General features: G+C 43.1%; 1 protein-coding gene across 6 annotated transcripts in view; it reads right to left on the minus strand.

The window, feature by feature from the left end:
* The window catches only part of TMOD1 (tropomodulin 1), a 40,406-nt gene that overhangs the window by 16,815 nt on the left and 3,201 nt on the right, over positions 1–20,390 (minus strand). For 3 of the 6 annotated variants that reach the window (XR_011558271.1, XM_070742232.1, XM_070742234.1), the window contains exons 2-4: positions 12,304–12,493; positions 6,610–6,766; positions 2,562–2,681 (exon numbers count right to left, since the gene is read on the minus strand). Coding sequence is in view for 4 of the 6 variants with exons in the window: in XM_070742232.1 (XP_070598333.1) it covers positions 2,562–2,681; positions 6,610–6,766; positions 12,304–12,423 (397 nt within the window). In the remaining 2 variants the exon portion in view is untranslated. The remainder of the gene's footprint in view (positions 1–2,561; positions 2,682–6,609; positions 6,767–12,303; positions 12,494–20,390) is intronic. The other 3 variants (XR_011558270.1, XM_070742231.1, XM_070742233.1) reach the window with 1 other exon arrangement.

The following is a 20,390-nucleotide window of genomic DNA, read 5'->3' on the forward strand; positions in this document are numbered from 1 at the left end:
TTGGTGTGCTGTGTGAGCCAAGCCATTGTTTATGACTCACCATGTTGCGTGAACCAACCAACTGTGGCTTATTCAACAAATTAGGGCAGAAAACTATATCAATCTAAAATGTGTTGTTTCCATTGCTGATCCCTTGCTGTGGTGTTTTGGTTTTGATGTCTTTTTCATAGCCTTGACTTCTAGTGATTTCATAGCTAAGTTAAAATAGTTTTCAAATACTGGAATAGCTAAGTGTTAAACTCCACATAGCTAAACAAGATCAAGGGGGTATATGCTTTAACAACTTCAAGTCTAGCCTGGGGTAATTACAGAAGCTTGTAAACTGCACAAGGAACCTTCTATTTGTAATGAGCCAATTATGATGGAGAGATGGGGAGGGAAGAGCCCAACTACAGGATCAGGTGTAGGGGGGGAAGCAGAATATTAGTTTATTTGATTGTTTCCTTCATCTGCAAAGGGAGACTGTTTTATCTCTTTCCCCCCCCCCCCTCCAAAGTTCCCATTTTGTCTGCATATCTTGATAAGATATGCAAACTGGAGGCAAACTATTCCACTGGATAATTTGTTCCAGCTGTCAGGAAATTTCTCCTTTGTTGCTTCCCTCCTTGATTATTTCCCATCCTTCTTGCCCTGCCCTCAGGTCCTTTGGAGAAATTACTTTATTTGATTACTTTCTCTCATCTGCAAAGGGGGACAGATTTATTTATTTAAGTAAATAAATCTCCCCACCCTCAAAGTTGCAGATATTTCTTGATAAGATATACAAATTGAGGTTCCTAGGGAAGTTTTTGAGTTTTTGTCAGACCAATTCTTGAATACAGCTCACCTGTACCGAATCCTCACTGCATAACAGACATTAATACAATTGAAGGAGTCCAGAAATACTTCACAAGAAGAGTCCTCCACTCCTCACGCAAAAAATTACCTTACTCCTCCAGACTTCAATTACTATGTTTAGAAAATTTACAGCTACGCCTCCAAACTGATTTAACTGTTGTTCATAAAATCATACATCACAATGTACTCCCTGTTGGCAACTACTTCACCTTTATCAACAACAACAACACAAGAGCATGCAATAGATACAAACTAAATGTAAATCGCTCCAAACTAGACTGCAGAAAATACGATTTCAGTAACAGAGTGGTCAACGCCTGGAATTCACTACCGGACGCTGTTCTTTCTTCCCCCAATCCCAAAATCTTCAACATTACATTACATTACCTCTCCCCTTTTCTAAGAGGTCTGTAAGGGGCGTGCATAAGTGCACCTTTGTGCCTACCGTTCCTGTCCTAATGTGTTTTTATCTTTTCTATCTCTACTTTATCCTTATATTATGTTAAACATACTACAATACAATACTATATTTGTGTGACAAACAAACAAACAAATAAATAAATAAATAAATAATAAATAAAATAAATAAACTTATTCCCTTTTGGTCTTCAGTCTAGTCTCCATCATTCCATGTAACTCAAACCACTACCCCAACACTGATGTGTGAAGCCAATAAAATACTGTATACTGCATTCATTGAGGACAACAAGCACTCAATATTGTGTTAACTGCTGGTAAGAAGACTTCTGCCTGCGAGTCCTGCAGTTGGGCTGCTCCCCAGTACCCTACATCTAATCCTGCAGTTGGGCTGCTTCTCCCCACATCCCAGAAGCTGAGCCACAATTGTTCTCCTCCTGCGCTCCCCACCATAGCCCCACAGCTCCTGCAATCAGCAATCTCACGCTACCTCCCTCCCCTGCAACATCCTGACTTCTGCCTGCATCTGATTGGCTGGCAGCTAACTGTCCCGTGTGGCCAAAGGCCCGGGCCAAACAGTGTTTCGACGAATGGGCCGGGCCAAAGGATTTGTGGGGAGAGGCCCATTGGCCAGGGCAAATGGCTAGGAGAGAACCAACTGAGGAGGAAAGCTAGAGTTAAATGGGCGGAGGCAGGAGCTTGGAGGAGAAGGAGGCGTGGCCAAGGATAGGACCCCGAAAGTCCCATTTTGTGTGGTTTGATGAAAGAACAGATTAAAAATTATAGCTATCCCTCACTTCTAAGTCACTAAATCAATCCTGTTAACTTAAAATGGGATTTTCACACAAATACATTCCTACGTTTTAAAAAAACAACTCCTTTCTCTGGCAAAGAGAAGATAATTCTGTGCTATTGGAGAAGAGAGGCAATCAATGCCCTGTGCTACGTAAGTAACCTTTCTTGCGAACTTATACAATGATTTCTCTATCCTCCTATGAAATTGAATACAGGCCCAGAAAAGGAAAAGATACCAACTGAGCATCCCTCATATTTCAAGATAGTTATGTCTGTTTTCAATTAAGTATATACTGTATAACCATAGTAAAATAGGTTTACTTTACTCCCTTTCGTCTTATGATGCTCACATGCACACATTCTCCTAAGACTTTTTAAAATCAAGGGTTTTTTAAAATTTAAAAATGCCAATTAAAAAAAAAACATCTTAAAGGCGAGAACCCAAAGCCTTTTAGAATGACAATAATTGCAACAACAACAAAAAAGCCAACACATTCAGTCTCGCGTCTTACCCGCAATGTCGCAGAGTTCTGCATCGGAAGCGTTTGCCAGGGCTTCCTCCAGTTCTGGTTCCAGAGTTACACTTTCCAAAACTGGATCAATAGCTTTCTGCTTGGGGACCCAGATTTTCCCTAGAAATACATGAAATGGTAACAGCTTAACCTCCATTACACCAGGATGGGAATTAGATGCATTTTAGTCTAATGGTTAAAACACCAGGTTTAGAAACCGGGAGACTGTGAATTCTAGTTCTGCCTCACCCATAAAAGCCATTTGGGTAACTTTGTGAGGGTCAGTCTTTCTCTAGGGTTGTTGTTGGTGGGAATAATAGGGAGGAGGAGGTGTGTTCAATATGTTCACCACTTTGAATTACAGTGGTCCCCCGATTATCGCGAGGGTTCCGTTCCAGGACCCCTCGCGATGATCGGTTTTTCGCGAAGTAGCGGTGCGGAAGTAAAAACACCATCTGCGCATGCGCAGATGGTGTTTTTACTTCCGCCGCAGCAGCGAGGAGCCAAAGATTGGGGTTTCCCCGCCGCCCACGCAAACTCCTTGCTGCTGCCGCGCCCGCCGCTTGTCCGCCCACCGCTTGTCCGCCGCCTGCCTGCCCGCGCGCCCGCCCTTCGCCCGCCCAAGCCGTTCGCTCGCGCCACTTCCCAGCTGAGTCCTGAAGCGAACTTCCGCGTTTGGCTTCAGGACTCAGCTGGGAAGCGGCGCTGGGGTTTCCCCGCCGCCCATGCAAACTCCTCGCTGATGCCGCTGACCCTAACCCTAACCCTCCCGCCAGCAAGAGGGGGAAGACCCAGGGAAGCCACCCAGCAGCTGATCTGCCCGGCGCCATCTACGCATGCGTGGCCATAGAAAAAAGGGCGCGCATGCGCAGATGGTGTTTTTACTTCCGGGTTGAAAAATCGCGATATAGCGTTTCGCAATGATCGAGATCGCGAAACTCGGGGGACCACTGTATTTGCAAAGCAAATGAAGGCGGGATATAAACAAACAAACCAATACATTTCACTCTCCCACCTGAGGTGGTTCTTTCATAGTTCCTAACTCTAAAAGAAAGGGGGAAAGGAATTAGCAATGAAAATTTGTGATATGAAAAAAGGAAGTTAAAATCTCCCCTTCCCAGTTAAAATCATCCTTCCTATCTACCAATAATTCATAAGAAAATAGAATAGAATAGAATTCTTTATTGGCTAAGTGTGATTGGACATACACAAGGCATTTGTATCTGGTGCATAAGCTCTGAATGTACATACAAGCAACTAGTGATAATCATAAACTTAAAATACAATCACCACAAATCATAGATACAACACTGCGTGACAGTCATAGGACACTAAATAAAGGCCTTACTGTGTGTGTGTGTGTGTGTGTGTGTTATTTGTATCAGGTTTCACAATTCACAGTGTGATTACTAACCTCACACTTAAAGTAGTTTATGTTAATGCAAAATCATTTTTATCTTCCTACTCTATTTCCCTGAAAATAAGAGCCTGTCTTATTTATTTTTTTTAACTCTGAAATAAGCGCTTGGCCTTATTGCCATGCACTCAAAACCTCAATGGGATTATTATTATTATTATTATTATTATTATTATTATTATTATTATTATTATTATTATTAATTAGATTTGTATGCCGCCCCTCTCCGTAGACTCCGTAGACTTATTATCAGGGTTTGTCTTATTCTTGGGGAAACAGGGTACTTCTAAGGCTGCCTAATTTTGACTAGTACAGTGATACCTTGTCTTACAAACTTAATTGGTTCTGGAATGAGGTTCTTAAGGTGAAAAGTTTGTAAGATGAAACAATGTTTCCCATAGGAATCAATGGAAAAGCGATTAATGTGTGCAAGCCCAAAATTCACCCCTTTTGCCAGCCGAAGCGCCCATCTTTGCGCTGCTGGGATTCCACTGAGGCTCCCCTCCATGGGAAACCTCACCTATGGACTTCCGTGTTTTTGCGATGCTGCAGGGGAATCCCAGCATGGGAATCCCAGCATTGCAAAAATGAGCGCTTCGCTGGCAACGGAAGTCCGGAGATGGGGTTTCCCAGCGAAGGGAGCATCAGTGAAATCGCAGCATTGCAAAAACACTGAAGTCCTCGAAACCCCACCTGTGGACCTGTGTTTTTGCGATGCTGCGATTTCACTGAGGCTCCCCTTGCTGGGAAACCCCACCTCCAGACTTCCGTTGCAGCATCACAAAAACATGGAACATGGAAGTCCGGAGGTGGGGTTTCCCATGGAGGGGAGCCTCAGGGGAATCCCAGCAGCGCAAAAACAGGTGCTTCGCTGGCAACGGAAGTCCAGAGGCGGGGCATCCCAGCAGCAGCGGTGGGCTTGTAAGGTGAAAATAGTTTGTAAGAAGAGGCAAAAAAATCTTAAACCCCAGGTTTGTATCTCGAAAAGTTTGTATGACGAGGGGTTTGTAAGATGAGGTATCACTGTATTCGTTTTAAAATAGCAATGACATGGAGTCAGAGCATGCCTTCGGGGGCCTGGCACCTTCAGCAATATCCCAGGCCTTTCTCCAAAATCTCATTCATTGCGGGATGTGCTCATTCAAGCTTGGCCCTTTCAACAGAAAACCAAATTTCTTCTTTATATTTTTTTATATTATATTTAATTTTTTAATTTTTATTTTTTTTGAATGGAAAGCAAGAAAACAAGGCAGTAGAAGAAACATAAGGAAAGAGTTCCTTTTAAAAATGAAATAGTGCAGTCAAATGGGGGGGGGAGTGCTGCTCTAGGCGTGGAATGTGACACTGGAGCTATTTTTGTTCCTGCTTCCTATGAAATGGCACGAAACAAAGGACAAGGACCAGGCAGTCCAGCTTGTTGGTGGAGCAAGACTAAATTTAGGCTCACACTGAAGCAACTGCTCCTTTTCTCATGAGGGTAGAGGAATAGAAGGCCGGAGTTATAGAAGAAGGCTTTGCTTTTAGCCTCACAATCATACAACCACAACTCTATTCCTTGAAGTAGATTTTATTTTAAAGCAAAAGACAATATGAACATCAAATACAATTTAAACTGCTATGGGAGTTGCTTCTGGGGGAATATTTTTAATTTTAATTTTATTTATTCAATATTTATGCCGCCCTTCTCCTTAGACTCAGGGTGGCTTACAACATGTTAGCAATAGCACTTTTTTAAACAAAGCCAGCATATTGCCCCCATAATCCAGATCCTCATTTTAACCACCTCGGAAGGATGGAAGGCTGAGTCAACCTTGAGCCGGTGATGAGATTTGAACCGCTGACCTTCAGATCTACAGTTGCCTGCAATACAGCACTCTACCTGCTGCGCCACCCTGGCTCTTATGACAACTCACCACAGCTAACACATAGTGTTCAACTCACCAGATGACAATTCACCACGGCCAATTTGCCATGGAATAAAAATTACATAATATTGGAGACATAGTGGGAAGAATAATTAAAGAAAAGGTGAAAAATGAAGGACAAAATGAAACATGAATGACAAAAATGAAAACAAAATATTTTAAAGGATTAAATAAAATTGTTGAATTGTCCCATGACAAGTTGGCTACGGCAAATTGACCATGGTGAATTGGCAGGAGTGAGTTGACTACACCAAGTTGGCCTGGGTGAGTTGTCCCATTCTGGTTTTGGAATGTATCTAAGAATATATTTTTTAAAATGAAAGTTCTGCAGTTCAGCAGTTTGAATCCCTAGTGCCATGTAATAGAGTGAGCTCCTGTTACTTGTCCAACCTTACAGCAGTTTGGAAGTATGTAAAATGCAAATAGAAAAATAGGGACCACCTTGGGTGGGAAGGTAACAGCATTGCGTGCACCTTGGGCACTTAGTCATGCTGGCCACATCACCTTAAAGACATCTTTGGAGAGCGCTGGCTCTTTGGCTTTGAAACGGAGATCCCCTTTGAGTTGGGAATGACTAGCACATATGTGCAAGAGAAACCTTTACCTTTTAAGAATGTTTTTAAGTTTATCAGTATGAGAAGCACAGTACAACCTGTACTCTAGTTGGCGAAAGGCATCTGCAGAATGGTGTCAGTTCATCTCCTACCTCTTTTTTCTCCCGTGAAAGGAACCAGATCGTCTCTGTCTTTGGTGTCATTTGCCTGCTTCTCCAAATGTGCCAGAAGAACATCTCTATTAAAAGGGCCTGTGGGTGTTTTCTTGGTCTGATCTTTCTGTCTCATTCCTGCAGGTAATATTGCATTCTATATTTTGGAGAAAGGAGAAAAAAACATTCAAGCTCCATGACCTTGGGAGAGCTGCAGCCTAAAATAGCAGTTTGAGAAACAAAATGTTGTGTCCAAAGGAGGAGAGGGGTGAAAGCATCTCTGAAGAAACTTCGTTAACCTTACCTAGCTATTTATTATTATTTATTATTATTATTTATTAGATTTGTATGCCGCCCCTCTCCGTAGACTCGGTTATCAGGTGAGTAAAAGTGAGGAATGGAAGAAGTACTCTCAGTCTTGTAAGATTTTGTTTATGAAACCTCCTAAAAAAGATAGAGATGGTACTTCTGTCTGAACTACCCTGCAAAGCTAACAATTGTACCTTCTGAGGCTGACACTCAGGCCCATGCCTGTTTTTAGGAAAACCACCAGCAGCTTGAATTTATTCATTTATCTAGATGTGCATTTCATTTTTACATGATTCTTGGTAGTTTACAATTCTAGAGCCATTTTGGTGTAATGGTTAAGGCATCAGGGTATAACTGGCAAACTGGAAATTCTATTCCTGCCTTAAGTATGAAGCCAACTCGGTGACTTTGGACCAATTCCTCTCTCTCTACCATAGGAAGGAAGCAATGACAAATTACTTCTGAAAAACCTTGCCAACAAAACTGCAGGGGCAAGTCCAGGCAGTCTTCATGTGTCAACACTAACTTGAAGAAAAGCAAATTAAATACAAAATGTAAAATAGACAATATAAAAAATAAAACTCATAACAGTGTGGCATTTTCTAACGAATTACTGAAATTACAGCCAGAGGAATATTTGGAGCCAGTGCAACTTATATGCATCCATAATCACTTGTACCACTATATTTTGGACCAATTGCAGTTTCTGGATGCTCTTCCAGAAGAATCCCATTTATTAATTTAAGTAATGTGTATGGCATCTTGAAGCCCCATGAAGAGCATATTAATCTGCTCAAGAGATGACTAAGCATGAGTGATCATGGACAGTATCAGTTGACCCAGGAAGGGACATAATTGGCACTCAACACAAAGTTGTGAATACGCCTTTCTGGCCTCCATTGCTGCCTAATTCTCAAAACAGCAGCTGTGAATTTAGGAAGATTCTTCACTGTTTGCATTTGGGAAAGTACAACTACCCCTCATTCCAGAATTAAAGACTGGAATCAACAGTCCAGGAGACCTTAAAATCCTCAGTCTTGTTAGGGTTGAGCATTCTTTCCCAGAGTCTCCAGATATCAAAACAGAACTTCTATAACAATCACTTGGTTCGTCTGGAGATAAAATACTGAGCATATTCATGGCACCACCTCACCCTGTGTCATTGAATGACCTCAACAGAGGGTTCATCTAGAGCAGTGAGGGTGAACCTATGGCATGGGTACCACAGGTAGCACATGGAGCCATATCTGCTGTCACACAAACCGTTGCCCTAGCTGAGCTCCAATGTGCATGTGTGTGCCGGCCAGCTGATTTTTGGCTCACACAGAGGCTCTGGGAGGATGTTTTTGGCTTCTAGAGAGCCTCCGGGGGGATGGGGGGTGTTTTTATCCTCTCCCGGTTCCAGGGAAGCCTTTGGAGCCTGCGGAGGGCAAAACACGAGCCTAGTGGGCCCACCAGAAGTTGGGGAACAGGCCGTTTCCGACCTCCAAAGAGCCTCCAGGGGGTGGGGAAAGCTGTTTTCGCCCTCCCCAGGCATGGACTTATGGGTGTGGGCACTCACGCATGTGTGATAGTGTGTGTGCATGCACTTTTGGCAACCAAGGGAAAAAAGTTTGCCATCACTGATCTAGAGGATAAAGAGAGTGGAGAGATTGTGAGCCCTGGGGATACCCCCTAAAATAAGATATGGGTTGAACCCTGCTCCCTCATCAATGGTGATTGCAACTTAGAAAGAAGGTAGAAGAAAACCAGTATAAAATCTGTTATGCCGGGCCTCACGTTACAAGCCCCAATTAAGTCTGAAGTGGAAAGTCAAACACACACTCTTTTATAAAGTAAACAAAGGCAGTTTATCACAAAGAAAAAATAGGGTCCAAACGCACTTTTATCAGCCAAAGTGCTCTCCCACAAACCACAAACTTTGAAGGCTGTGATATACCAAAACAAAAGCAAAACAGATAAAGGCAACTGTGAACATGTCACAGCCACCAAACTTAACCAAACTTAACTGTGAATTAGTCCAAGAGTCCTGGTAAAATCCTGAAACAGTTCAGAGTCCTGGTAAAATCCTGAAACAGTTCAGAGTCCTGGTAAAATCCTGATGTAAAATACAGTTCTCTCTCTCTCTCCAAACGGATAAATTCCCACGCTAAGAGGCAACAATGCTGGCAATTTATCAGCAGCCCCATTAGCTTAATTGTCCCAGCCACAGGTGTTCTCCCTTATTTCCTATAATTCTTGCCCAGTTCTTTCCTTTTCACAAACCTGCCCCTGCGAGCATCTATGAATCCTTCCACTTCTGATTCTATTGACCATGATGATTCACTAATGGGGTAATTAGCTAATGGGCTGCCTGTAATTACCTCCTCATCCATGCTGCTTCACTCCCAGAAGCGTCCCTTGGCACAGAGGCTTCATTATCGGAAGCTGTTGGCAGTAAAAGCGACCTCTGATAATACGAGAATTCTTCCACATCAACCCCCACAGTCCTTGTAGCGGGAGCTGGCCCAGAGCCAACCACAACAAAAATCATACCCCTAATTCCTAACCTTTGAAACCAGTCCCGAAGGATATCACGATCAGTGATACTGAAAGCCACAAACAGATGTTTTTTTTCAATATCACTAAAATAAGAATAGGTACATAATTGCCACCCTCTTCCCTTCAATGGTCATCCCGAAGTGCACTTAATGTTCTTTTGGTTCTATACATGGACCTGAAACCTGACTAAAAGGAGAATAGATCATCTGTTTTCTCCAAGACTCTCTGAAGTTGCTGCATTGGGTCTACTGATGACAACTTGAGGAAGAAACAGATCAGAGGTGGGATTCAGCAGGTTCTGACCAGTTTTGGAAAACTGGAAATTTTGAGTAGTTCAGACAGTGATGGGCTCCTACGGGAAAGGTCAGGAACGCAGTTCCGGTAGCAAAATTTGGACCTCTACCCCAGAGCACCCAATTTGCACTGAAAGATGTTGAAACAAAATGCATAAGCCACGCCCACAGTGTGGTAGTAAAAATTTTGGTAGCCCATCACTGAGTTCAGAGAACTGGTAAATACCAGCTCTGACTGGCTCCACCCCCATCTATTTCCTGCTTCTCGAATCTAAGCTGAGAAAATGGGGATTTTGCAGTAACCTTCCCCCCAGAGCAGGGAGGGAATGGAGATTTTACAGTATCCTTCCCCTGCTATGCCCACCAAGCTACTCCCACAGAACCGTTAGTAAAAAAAATTGAATCCTACCACGGAAACAGACCACCATTCTTTAAACTCTCTCATTGCCCAGACCCAACCACACATCCCCTGAGAAGCCTTGGCTAACCAGGATCTAACACAAAGATGGCCAAGCTCCCAGCACTGACCAGTAAGATCAAATTCAGCTCAGAAAATCAAGCAAAAGTAAACTTCAGTAAACTCCATGGACCTGCATCAAGGTTGGTCCAGCTTGGAATGGACCTGAGTGACTTTATCCATTAGCTGCCTAGTATATTATTATTATTATTATTTATTAGATTTGTATGCTGCCCCTCTCCGTAGACTCGGGGCGGCTTACAGCAATGATAAAAACAATGTATAACAAATGCACACAAACATACCATGCATAAACTATATAGGCCTGGGGGAGATGTCTCAATTCCTCCATGCCTGGTGGCAGAGGTGGGTTTTAAGGAGTTTACGAAAGGCAAGGTGGGTGGGGGCAATTCTAATCTCTGGGGGGAGTTGGTTCCAGAGGGTCGGGGCCGCCACAGAGAAGGCTCTTCCCCTGGGGCCCGCCAGACGATATTGTTTAGTCGACGGGACCCGGAGAAGGCCAACTCTGTGGGACCTAACTGGTCGCTGGGATTTGTGTGGCAGAAGGCGGTCCCGGAGATATTCCTTACAATGCCCTTGTAAACGAGTCTCCAACCACACTTCCCCAGAAGAAATAGGACCACTTGAAATAGGGCCAAAATTGGTCTATCTGCAAATGCAATAAAGGCAAAAAAGGGACTTTTTTGCCTTTACCATACTTCCTGCCAAGCTTTACCATACTTCCTGCCATGTGGTAGTCCTTAATACAGTATTGGCTCTAGCTCACGCTGAATTAGATTCACCTCTCTTTGTTCTCTAATAATGTATTACTGTGGCATGAGCATGGCTGGCATGTGCGGCTGTGGAGTATGGGAAGGCATGCAGGTGGCTGCTGTAGCACTAGTGCAGCTGGACAGAGGGATCCTGCAGCTTTATGCGAGTACAAAGTGAGGGCGAAGCGGAGTGCTCCAAGTGGCTGCCTACACTAAGGAAAATGAGATTCCCCAGGATCTCATACACCATAGCAGGACTCCTCAGGAGAAAACTTACAGGAGTGATTTGCTTCTTGCCAGCAGGGAGGGTCACAAATTGCAATCACATGAGCACAGGATGCTGCAACCATTGTTAAGTGTGAGATGGTTTCTAAGACTCCTGGATGGTAATCACATGATCAGGTGGGTGCTGGGGTAGCTGGAACTTCAAGGACTGATCATAAGCATCACTCTCTTTAGTGTATGGCTACTGAGTGAGTGATTGTTAACCAAGGATTATCAGCAGTGTTTTTCAACCAGTGTGCCGTGGCACACTAGTGTGCCGCGAGACATGGTCAGGTGTGCCGCAAAGCTCAGCAAGAGAGAGAAAGAGAGAGAGAGAAAGAAAGCAAAAGAGAGAAAGAAAGCAAGAGAGAGAGAAAGAAAGCAAGAGAGAGAGAAAGAGAGAGAAAGAAAGCAAGAGAGAGAAAGAAAGCAAGAGAGAGAGAAAGAGAGAGAAAGAAAGCAAGAGAGAGAGAAAGCAAGCAAGAGAGAGAGAAACAGAGAGAAAGAAAGCAAGAGAGAGAAAGAAAGCAAGAGAGGCAGGAAAGGAGGGAGAGATAGAAAGAGAGGAAAAAAGAGAGGAAGGAAGGAAGAGAGAAAGCAAGCAAAAGAGAGATAGAAAGAAAGCAAGAGAGGCAGGGAAGGAGGGATAGAAAGAGAGCAAAAAAGAGGAAGGAAGGAAGAGAGAAAGAAAGAGGGATGGAGAGAGAGAGGAAGGAAGAAAGAGAGAGAAAGAGGGAGAGAAATAGAGTGAAAGGGAGGAAGAGAGAGAGAGAGAGAGAATTTTTTTGTCCAAACTTTTCTTTAGCCCCCTACCCCACCCCCCGCTCAATGTGCCCCATGATTTTGTATATGTAAAAAATGTGCCGCAGCTCAAAAAAGGTTGAAAATCATTGATCTACAGTATACACATCATTACTACCTGCATTTCTTTGTTTTATTCTTTGCTCCCGCTATCTGCTCTTCAAAACTGGAAGTTATTTAATCATTATTAAAAGTCACTACAAACCCCCCCCAATGATTCCTTTTTTTAAAAAATCCTATTCTTTAAAGCACTTACATCTGGATCGAGTTCTAGCAACTCATCTTCTAGCAACTTAATTTCATCTTCTGTCAGTGCTCCAAGGATCTGATCTTCATCTAGATCTCGGTATTTCTCTAAACCTTGTCTATACGACATTTTGGAGAATTGACTTTTTTGATCTTTTCTGGCTTTTAAGTCTCTTCTTTTTCTTCCCAAAATATAGGACCTGGATGAATAAAAAATTTAAAAATATTAAAACTTATGCTGCATGATGGTAGGATTATCATAATATAGAAATCAGGTTTATCACAACCACCAGATGGCAACATAGAGATACAGAAAACCAGAACCCAATACAAAAAAAAAAAAGAACCAATGAGGAATCAGCATTCCAAACATTACTGATCAGGATTGGTCACAAAGAACCAATCAGAAACCCAATCTTGCTGACCTCCATCAATTGGACACCTGCTTGGCTAAAGATCAATTAAAAATCAGGTCACCTGACAGAAGACCAGCCAATCCTTGTATTACCTGCTCCATTGTCTGTTATTTGTTTTAGCACAGGGGTCCCCAACCATTCGGAACCAGGCCGCAGAAGTGGTAGGTGATCCTGTGCATAGCTTCACCTGTGTGAGCGGGGCAAACATCTGCACACAAGAACCTCCATTTGTGTGAGTAGCGGGTGCGCATGCATATGATTTGTGCAAATGGGGCAGTGTGTACATGCCTACCGCTCACGCAGAATCATCCCCTCCCTCCTCCATCGGTCCACAAAGTTGGAAAGGTTGGGAACCACTGCTTTAGTAGACCATGGTACACCTGAAGATGCCAATCAGGTGAAACATCCGGAAATATATTGTCTTGACTGCGGTCACTAAATCCTGAAGATCAACACTATACAACTCAGCCCTGCCAAACCAAATACAGGGGGGGGAAAGAATACTTTGCTGCAATCTGTTTTCTGCACAAGTAGTCCTCATTTACCAACAGTAATTGGAATGGGGACCTTAGTCGCTAAATGGTCATAAGATATGATACCATATGACTGTAACTGATTTACACTGCAGTTCTGGCTCTCCCAATTGCTGTTGTTAGGGGAATCCCATACAATCAGCACCCTGTAGTCACGTGATGGCCATTTGTGACTTCCTGTTGGCTTCCCTGTAGAAAGTCACAATTGGCAATTGCATTATGGGTGTTATGTCTTTACTTTTAAATAAAGGTAACCGCTGATTGGCTTAAGTCGCAGCCAAGGGAAACCTTGCCGCGGAAGTTTAAAAAAGAGGAACTCACGGCTGTTTCCCCGCGCCAGCAAGGTATATAAGGTGCGGCTTTAGCCGGTAGCTCGCAGTCACTTCCTACCTGCGAGCTGGTCACTTCAACTGTTCCTGATTGCCAATAAACAGCTTTTAACCTTCCTCAGCCTCCAGCCTCTTATTTAACAATGGGTATGCTGTGAGAGCTGCAACTAAGAGAGCTCACCATAATTATCCCACCTTCACTGCCGTTGTAACTTTGGTCCCTGAATGAGTAAGTGTATATTGAATGAGGACTACCTGTTTCCCGGCAGAATATCATACCTTTAATGGTAGTTCGAGAAGTCAGTTTGGTATAATTGTAAAGGAATCAGAATAAAAACCAGGAGATTGTAAGTTCTAGCCTTTACACAAATCCAGCTGGATGACTTTAGGCTCTCTCAAACCTAGGAAGCAGGCAATGGCAAACCACTTCTAAAATTGTGCCAAAAAACCTGCAGGGCCTTTTCAATGAAGTCCCCAGGTATCCAAAATTATCTTGAAGTCACCAAAAAGACAAAACATTTAGCTGTAGAATGCAGATTTTCAAATGTATCAATGAATTTAAAAATATTATTTCCTACCTAGAACACCCATCTTTTTGGCTTGACAATTGACAATATTTTATTAGATATACTGTAAACGTTCATCCAATTTTAGGAATTCCGTTGCAGCTCTCATGTATTTTTCACCTGATACTCTATTGTACAGGAAGTTCTGCAACACATTTTTGGCAACTATGATTAAAGCTTGAAGAATTTGCCCAACCAAAAAGAAGAAGAAAGAAACTGAAGAGTTCAGGAGAGAACAAGGACAAAAAAGACAAAACCAGGAAGCTCCTAAAGATACTGTGCTTATACTAACAAAAACTGCCTCTCCCATCGAATTGAATACAGCCAAATATTCCAAGTAGAGCATATGAGAACTGTAGTTAGAAAGACGGATTATACATCTTAAATTGTTTAATCTTTATTAATAGTCAAGTGGGAACTGGCTACTGTGCCCTTCTTTGCTGGCAGTATTCAAATGGAGGAAAGCTAATTTTTCAACTATTCTTGCCATATTTATTAAGTGAATCATTGCAGTAACACGCTTGTTAAGTGAATCTGGCTTCCCCTATTGACTTTGCTTGTCAAAAGTTTGCAAAAGATGATCACATGACTTTGGGATACTGCAACCGTCATAAATATCAATCAGTTATAAAGCATTCAAATGTAACCATAGGGATGCTGCAATGGTCATAAAGTGTGAAAAATGTCATAAGTCACTTTTTTCAGTGCCATTGTAACTTTGAACAGTCACTAAATGAACTGTTGTAAATCAAGGACTATCTGTATCAGTTTTTTCTCAATCTCAGTAACTCCCAGAATTCCCCAGCCAACCATGGAACTGAGGTCCACACATCTTAAACTTGATTAGTGTTCTCCAATGATGTAATTATTGAAAATATTCCTCTTCTGCCCATCCTTCATATGGTAATTGAAATACAATTGATCTGTATCATCTTATATTCACAAAAGATTTAGAGGTCTCCTGCCTTTATTTTAGGGCCAAAGCTGCATCCCATGGATAGGTTATTATTACCTTTAAAAAGCATCCTAATTTTTACTTACAGGCTTACTTATAACAATATGTTTACTCGTGTATGCTGAACATTGTTATTTTCTGAGCCTACATTTTAGCAACAATCTAATCTATCGTAAAAATACTTTTCACCAATCAAACTGGAGCTAAAAGAAATATAAAAGGGAACCAAAGTTGCTGTAAATGTGCAAGAACAGGTCTTATAAACCTGATTACTTAAGCTTGCCAGCAGGTTTCCTCGTGCAACATTCTTGCAGCATGGCAACCCACCCACAAATTGCATTTTATGACTCAGTTTTTTGGATTGTCAGTTTTACTGTATTATGTAAAATAGAACAGGGCAAAGAAGAAAACTGCCTTTAATTTTGCCAAAAGCAACATTATAGTCCTGGATAAAGGGGGGGGGGGAAAGGAACGCCTTTCATCAAATAATACTTTTGCCTGCTCATTTAGAACATGGATATGCACAATCATTATCTTATTCTTCAAAGCAGACTCAGTAAGGAAAGCCAAGATAACATTTGGAGGCCCAAATGGATTCTCCACCCGGGTGAGTCATAGGGTGTAATTCCTTAACATTTTTAGCCCTAATTTTAGTTGAAAGCAGCTGATAAGAAACTTGTCACTAAATGTTTGTGTAGTATGTATTATCTGGGATGCACCAGAAGTTCTGGGTTTGTTTTTCAAAGTATTCATAGTTGTTATTATTGATTTCTGTACTAGTTATAATTCATATTCTGCTTTTCTTCCAAATATCTCAATATGGTATATAGATTAGAATAGATTAGATTAGATTTATTGGATTTATATTTATATTTATATTGGATTTATCTTTTGAATTCAAGGGGGAGGGGCAGATACTACTGGCTGTAAGAGACAATTATATTAGCAGTTTGTGTTCAAGCACAGACCAATCAGATTAGGCTGGGGCAGCATTAGACTGGGAAGGATAAAAGGCAGGAAAAAGCCATTTTAATTTGCACTTTCAGATCACAGAGAAGGAGAGAGGAAGGTAGTGGCATATAACTATAAACCAAAATCAGCAAAGTTTGGTAGAAATAGGAGTTGTGGATTTTCTTGCTGAGGACTTGTATTTCAATACACTGTTAAGATGACTGGCTTGGTGCAGTGTAACACTTGTTTGGCTGTTGTCTTCCGTAGTACCTTGTGGAACTTGGGGTACTGCCCTCTTTGCATAAGGACATCTAGGTTAGATGGCGAGATCTCTAGATTGCAGTCCTTAGTTTGTAGCTTGCAGTCTGAAGTGGAAAGATTGTCCCAGCCACATGCTGTAATGCAGCCATGTGTGCAGCCTCCTCTTCCACAGCGCCCCCCGAGGAGGAGGGCTGTGTGGACAACTGTCGGTTCAGGAAGATTGCGTGCAGTTGAGCAAAAACATAGCAATTTTGGTCTCTCTGTATCGAATTCCTATAATGTTCTTGCGGATTTAAATAGTAAGGATGTTGGAGATATTAGCAAGGTCCCTCAGGCAGAGAATGAGGGGATGTTCAAAGGGGAAGTTGTTCTAAGTGAGGTACACTTATCCATACCAGGATATACACTGTATAGGAAGGATAGAATAGAGAGAAGGGGAGGTGGAGTAGCCATTTATGTTAAAGAAAGTCTAAAAACAACACTAATTCAAAATACATGTCAAGATCTGGAGACTCTCTGGATTTGCATGCAAAACAAAGAAGGTTCTGTCATTAGAATTGGGGTGATCTATAGGCCTCCAGGGCAATCTGAGGAATATGACAACAAGATGGTGGATGAAATTACCCAAATGGCAGTAAAGGGAGATATTGTGGTTATGGGTGATGCCTGATGTTGACTGGAATATCCTCAGTGCCCTTACATGCAAAAGTAAGAATACAGTGGAACCCCGACATACGAAATTAATTGGTTCCGGAAGGAACCTCGTACGTCGAAAAGTTCGTATGTCGAAACATTGTTTCCCACAGGAAACAATGGAAAAGCGATTAATGCGTGCAAGCCCGAGGGCTGAGGGGAAAAGACGTCGGCTGAGGGGTGCCCGGTGCTTCCCGGCGAGGAGGAGGAGGAGCTGGAAGCTGGAAGTTCGCCAGGAGTCAGCGGAGAAGCGGCGCGCCTGTTTTAAAAGATCGCAGCCGGTCTGGGGGGGCTTTCCAGCAACCCCCGAGCCCCCAACCCGGGTTCGGGGGTTGCTGGAAAGCCCCCCCAGACCGGCTGCGATCTTTTAAAACAGGCGCGCCGCTTCTCCGCTGACTCCTAAAGCGGGGAAGTTCGTAGGAGTCAGCGGAGAAGTGGCGCGCCTGTTTTAAAAGATCGCAGCCGGCCTGGAGGGGCTTTCCAGCAACCCCCGAGCCCGGGTTGGGGGTTCGGGGGTTGCTGGAAAGCCCCTCCAGGCCGGCTGCGATCTTTTAAAACAGGCGCGCCGCTTCTCCGCTGACTCCTAAAGCGGGGAAGTTCGCCAGGAGTCAGCGGAGAAGCGGCGTGCCTGTTTTAAAAGATCGCAACCAGCCTGGAGGGGCTTTCCAGCAACCGCCGAACCCCCAACCCGGGCTCGGGGGTTGCTGATGGGAATTGGGTTTCAGAGGTCAAGGTGGGAGAAAATTTAGGTTGCAGTGACCATCTATGTTTGTGGTTTGATGTAAATACTCATTGTGAGCAATCCTATAATGCAACCAAAGTATTGGATTTCAGAAAAACAAATTTTAATGCAATGGGGGAATATTTAGATAATGAATTAAAGGGGAGGGATAAAATGGCAGGAGCGAGAACCCAGTGGACTGTATTAAAAAAGGCCATCTTAAAAGCCACTGGACTGTATGTAAGACAAATAACTAAAGGTAAAAGGAAGAAGAAACCGCTATGGTTTAGCAATGATGTAAGGGCTATAGTCAATGAAAAAAAGGCTGCCTATAGGAGGTATAAAGAGTCTGGAAGTATAGCTGATAAAGAGGTGTATAAAATGAGACAGAAGGAGGCGAAACAGATAATATATGCTGCTAAAGCCTCAAAAGAGGAAGAAATTGCAAAATCTGTAAAGAAGGGGGATAAAACCTTCTTCAGATATATTAGTGATAAGAAGAAGAAAAACTGCGGCATCACGAAGCTTAGTACCGGGAATAATACATGCATTAATGGGAATAAGGAATTCGCTGACCATTTCAATAGCTACTTCTGTTCAGTTTTCTCAAAAGACACCTTCCATTGCTTCCAGCTGTACCGATTCAGCTCCAGTGATCTTAGAAGCCGATGTCTTAGAAGAACTTGAACTATTAAAGATAAATAAGGCAATGGGTCCAGATGGCATCCACCCCAGAGTTCTTAAAGAACTCAGATCTGTCATTGCTACCCCCCTGACTGATTTGTTTAACCAATCCCTGTTAACAGGAGAAGTTCCTGAGGATTGGAGAATGGCCAGTGTTGTGCCTATCCACAAGAAGGGCAGTAGAGAAGAAGCTGGTAACTACAGGCCAGTTAGCTTGACATCAATTGTAGTTAAAATGATGGAAACTCTACTCAAAAAGAGGATAAATCAGCACCAAAAAAAAAAAACTTATAGGACCCAAATCAGCATGGCTTTACTGAAGGCAAATCATGTCAGACTAATCTCATTGATTTCTTTGACTATGTCACAAAGGTGTTGGATGAAGGTGGTGCCATGGATATTGCCTACCTGGACTTCAGCAAAGCCTTTGATACAGTTCCACATAAAGAGCTGATAGACAAATTAATGAACATTGGACTTAATCCCTGGATAGTTCAATGGATTTGCAGTTGGCTGAAGCGTAGACATCAGAGAGTTATTGTTAACAGTGAGTATTCTGAGCAGAGTCAGGTTACAAGCGGTGTGCCACAAGGGTCTGTTCTGGGTCCTATTCTTTTAATATGTTTGTGAGTGACATAGGGGAAGGTTTGGTAGGGAAGGTTTGCCTATTTGCCGATGACTCTAAAGTGTGCAATAGGGTTGATATTCCTGGAGGCGTCTGTAATATGGTAAATGATTTAGCTTTACTAGATAAATGGTCAAAGCAATGGAAACTGCAGTTTAATGTTTCCAAATGTAAAATAATGCACTTGGGGAAAAGGAATCCTCAATCTGAGTATTGTATTGGCAGTTCTGTGTTAGCAAATACTTCAGAAGAAAAGGATTTAGGGGTAGTGATTTCTGACAGTCTTAAAATGGGTGAGCAGTGCAGTCAGGCGGTAGGGAAAACAAGTAGGATGCTTGGCTGCATAGCTAGAGGTATAACAAGCAGGAAGAGGGAGATTGTGATCCCGCTGTATAGAGCGCTGGTGAGACCCCATTTGGAATACTGTGTTCAGTTCTGGAGACCTCACCTACAAAAAGATATTGACAAAATTGAACAGGTCCAAAGACGGGCTACAAGAATGGTGGAAGGTCTTAAGCATAAAACATATCAGGAAAGACTTAATGAACTCAATCTGTATAGTCTGGAGGACAGAAGGAAAAGGGGGGACATGATCGAAACATTTAAATATATTAAAGGGTTAAATAAGGTCCAGGAGGGAAGTGTTTTTAATAGGAAAGTGAACACAAGAACAAGGGGACACAATCTGAAGTTAGTTGGGGGAAAGATCAAAAGCAACATGAGAAAATATTATTTTACTGAAAGAGTAGTAGATCCTTGGAACAAACTTCCAGCAGACGTGGTAGATAAATCCACAGTAACTGAATTTAAACATGCCTGGGATAAACATATATCCATCCTAAGATAAAATACAGAAAATAGTATAAGGGCAGACTAGATCAGCGTTTCCCAACCGGTGTGCCGCGGCACAGTAGTGTGCTGCGAGACATGGCCAGGTGTGCCGCGAGAAGCTCCAGCTGGGCGGGGCGCTGCCGGCGCCCCTGCCTGAGTGTCGTCCTGTGGATGGTCTTGGGCTTCACAGTCGCTTCCTAGTTCCCTCTCCTCCCACTGCCTGTGTCTCCCGCCGTTGCCTCCCACCAAGCCGTCGCCCGTTGCCGTGGGTTCCTCGAGTGGGAGCTGCCGCTTCCCTCCGTCCAGCTCAGCCACGCTGCCGTAGAAAGCACAGAGGTTATTGCCACTGCTTCTGCCTCCACTCAGGGAGCCACCGTGGTCACCGCGCCTTTTCCTCTCGCTCAGCTCAACCACAATGGCTGCCTGAGTGGAGGCAGAGGCGGCGGCAATAACCTCTTGGCGGAGGGGAAGCGCTGACGGGCTCTCCTCCTTCCCCACCCCCGCGCTTCTCTCCCGCCCTGGCTTTTGCTTC

This window comes from Erythrolamprus reginae, chromosome 2 (genome assembly GCF_031021105.1).
Source record: "Erythrolamprus reginae isolate rEryReg1 chromosome 2, rEryReg1.hap1, whole genome shotgun sequence".
NCBI lineage: Eukaryota > Metazoa > Chordata > Lepidosauria > Squamata > Dipsadidae > Erythrolamprus > Erythrolamprus reginae.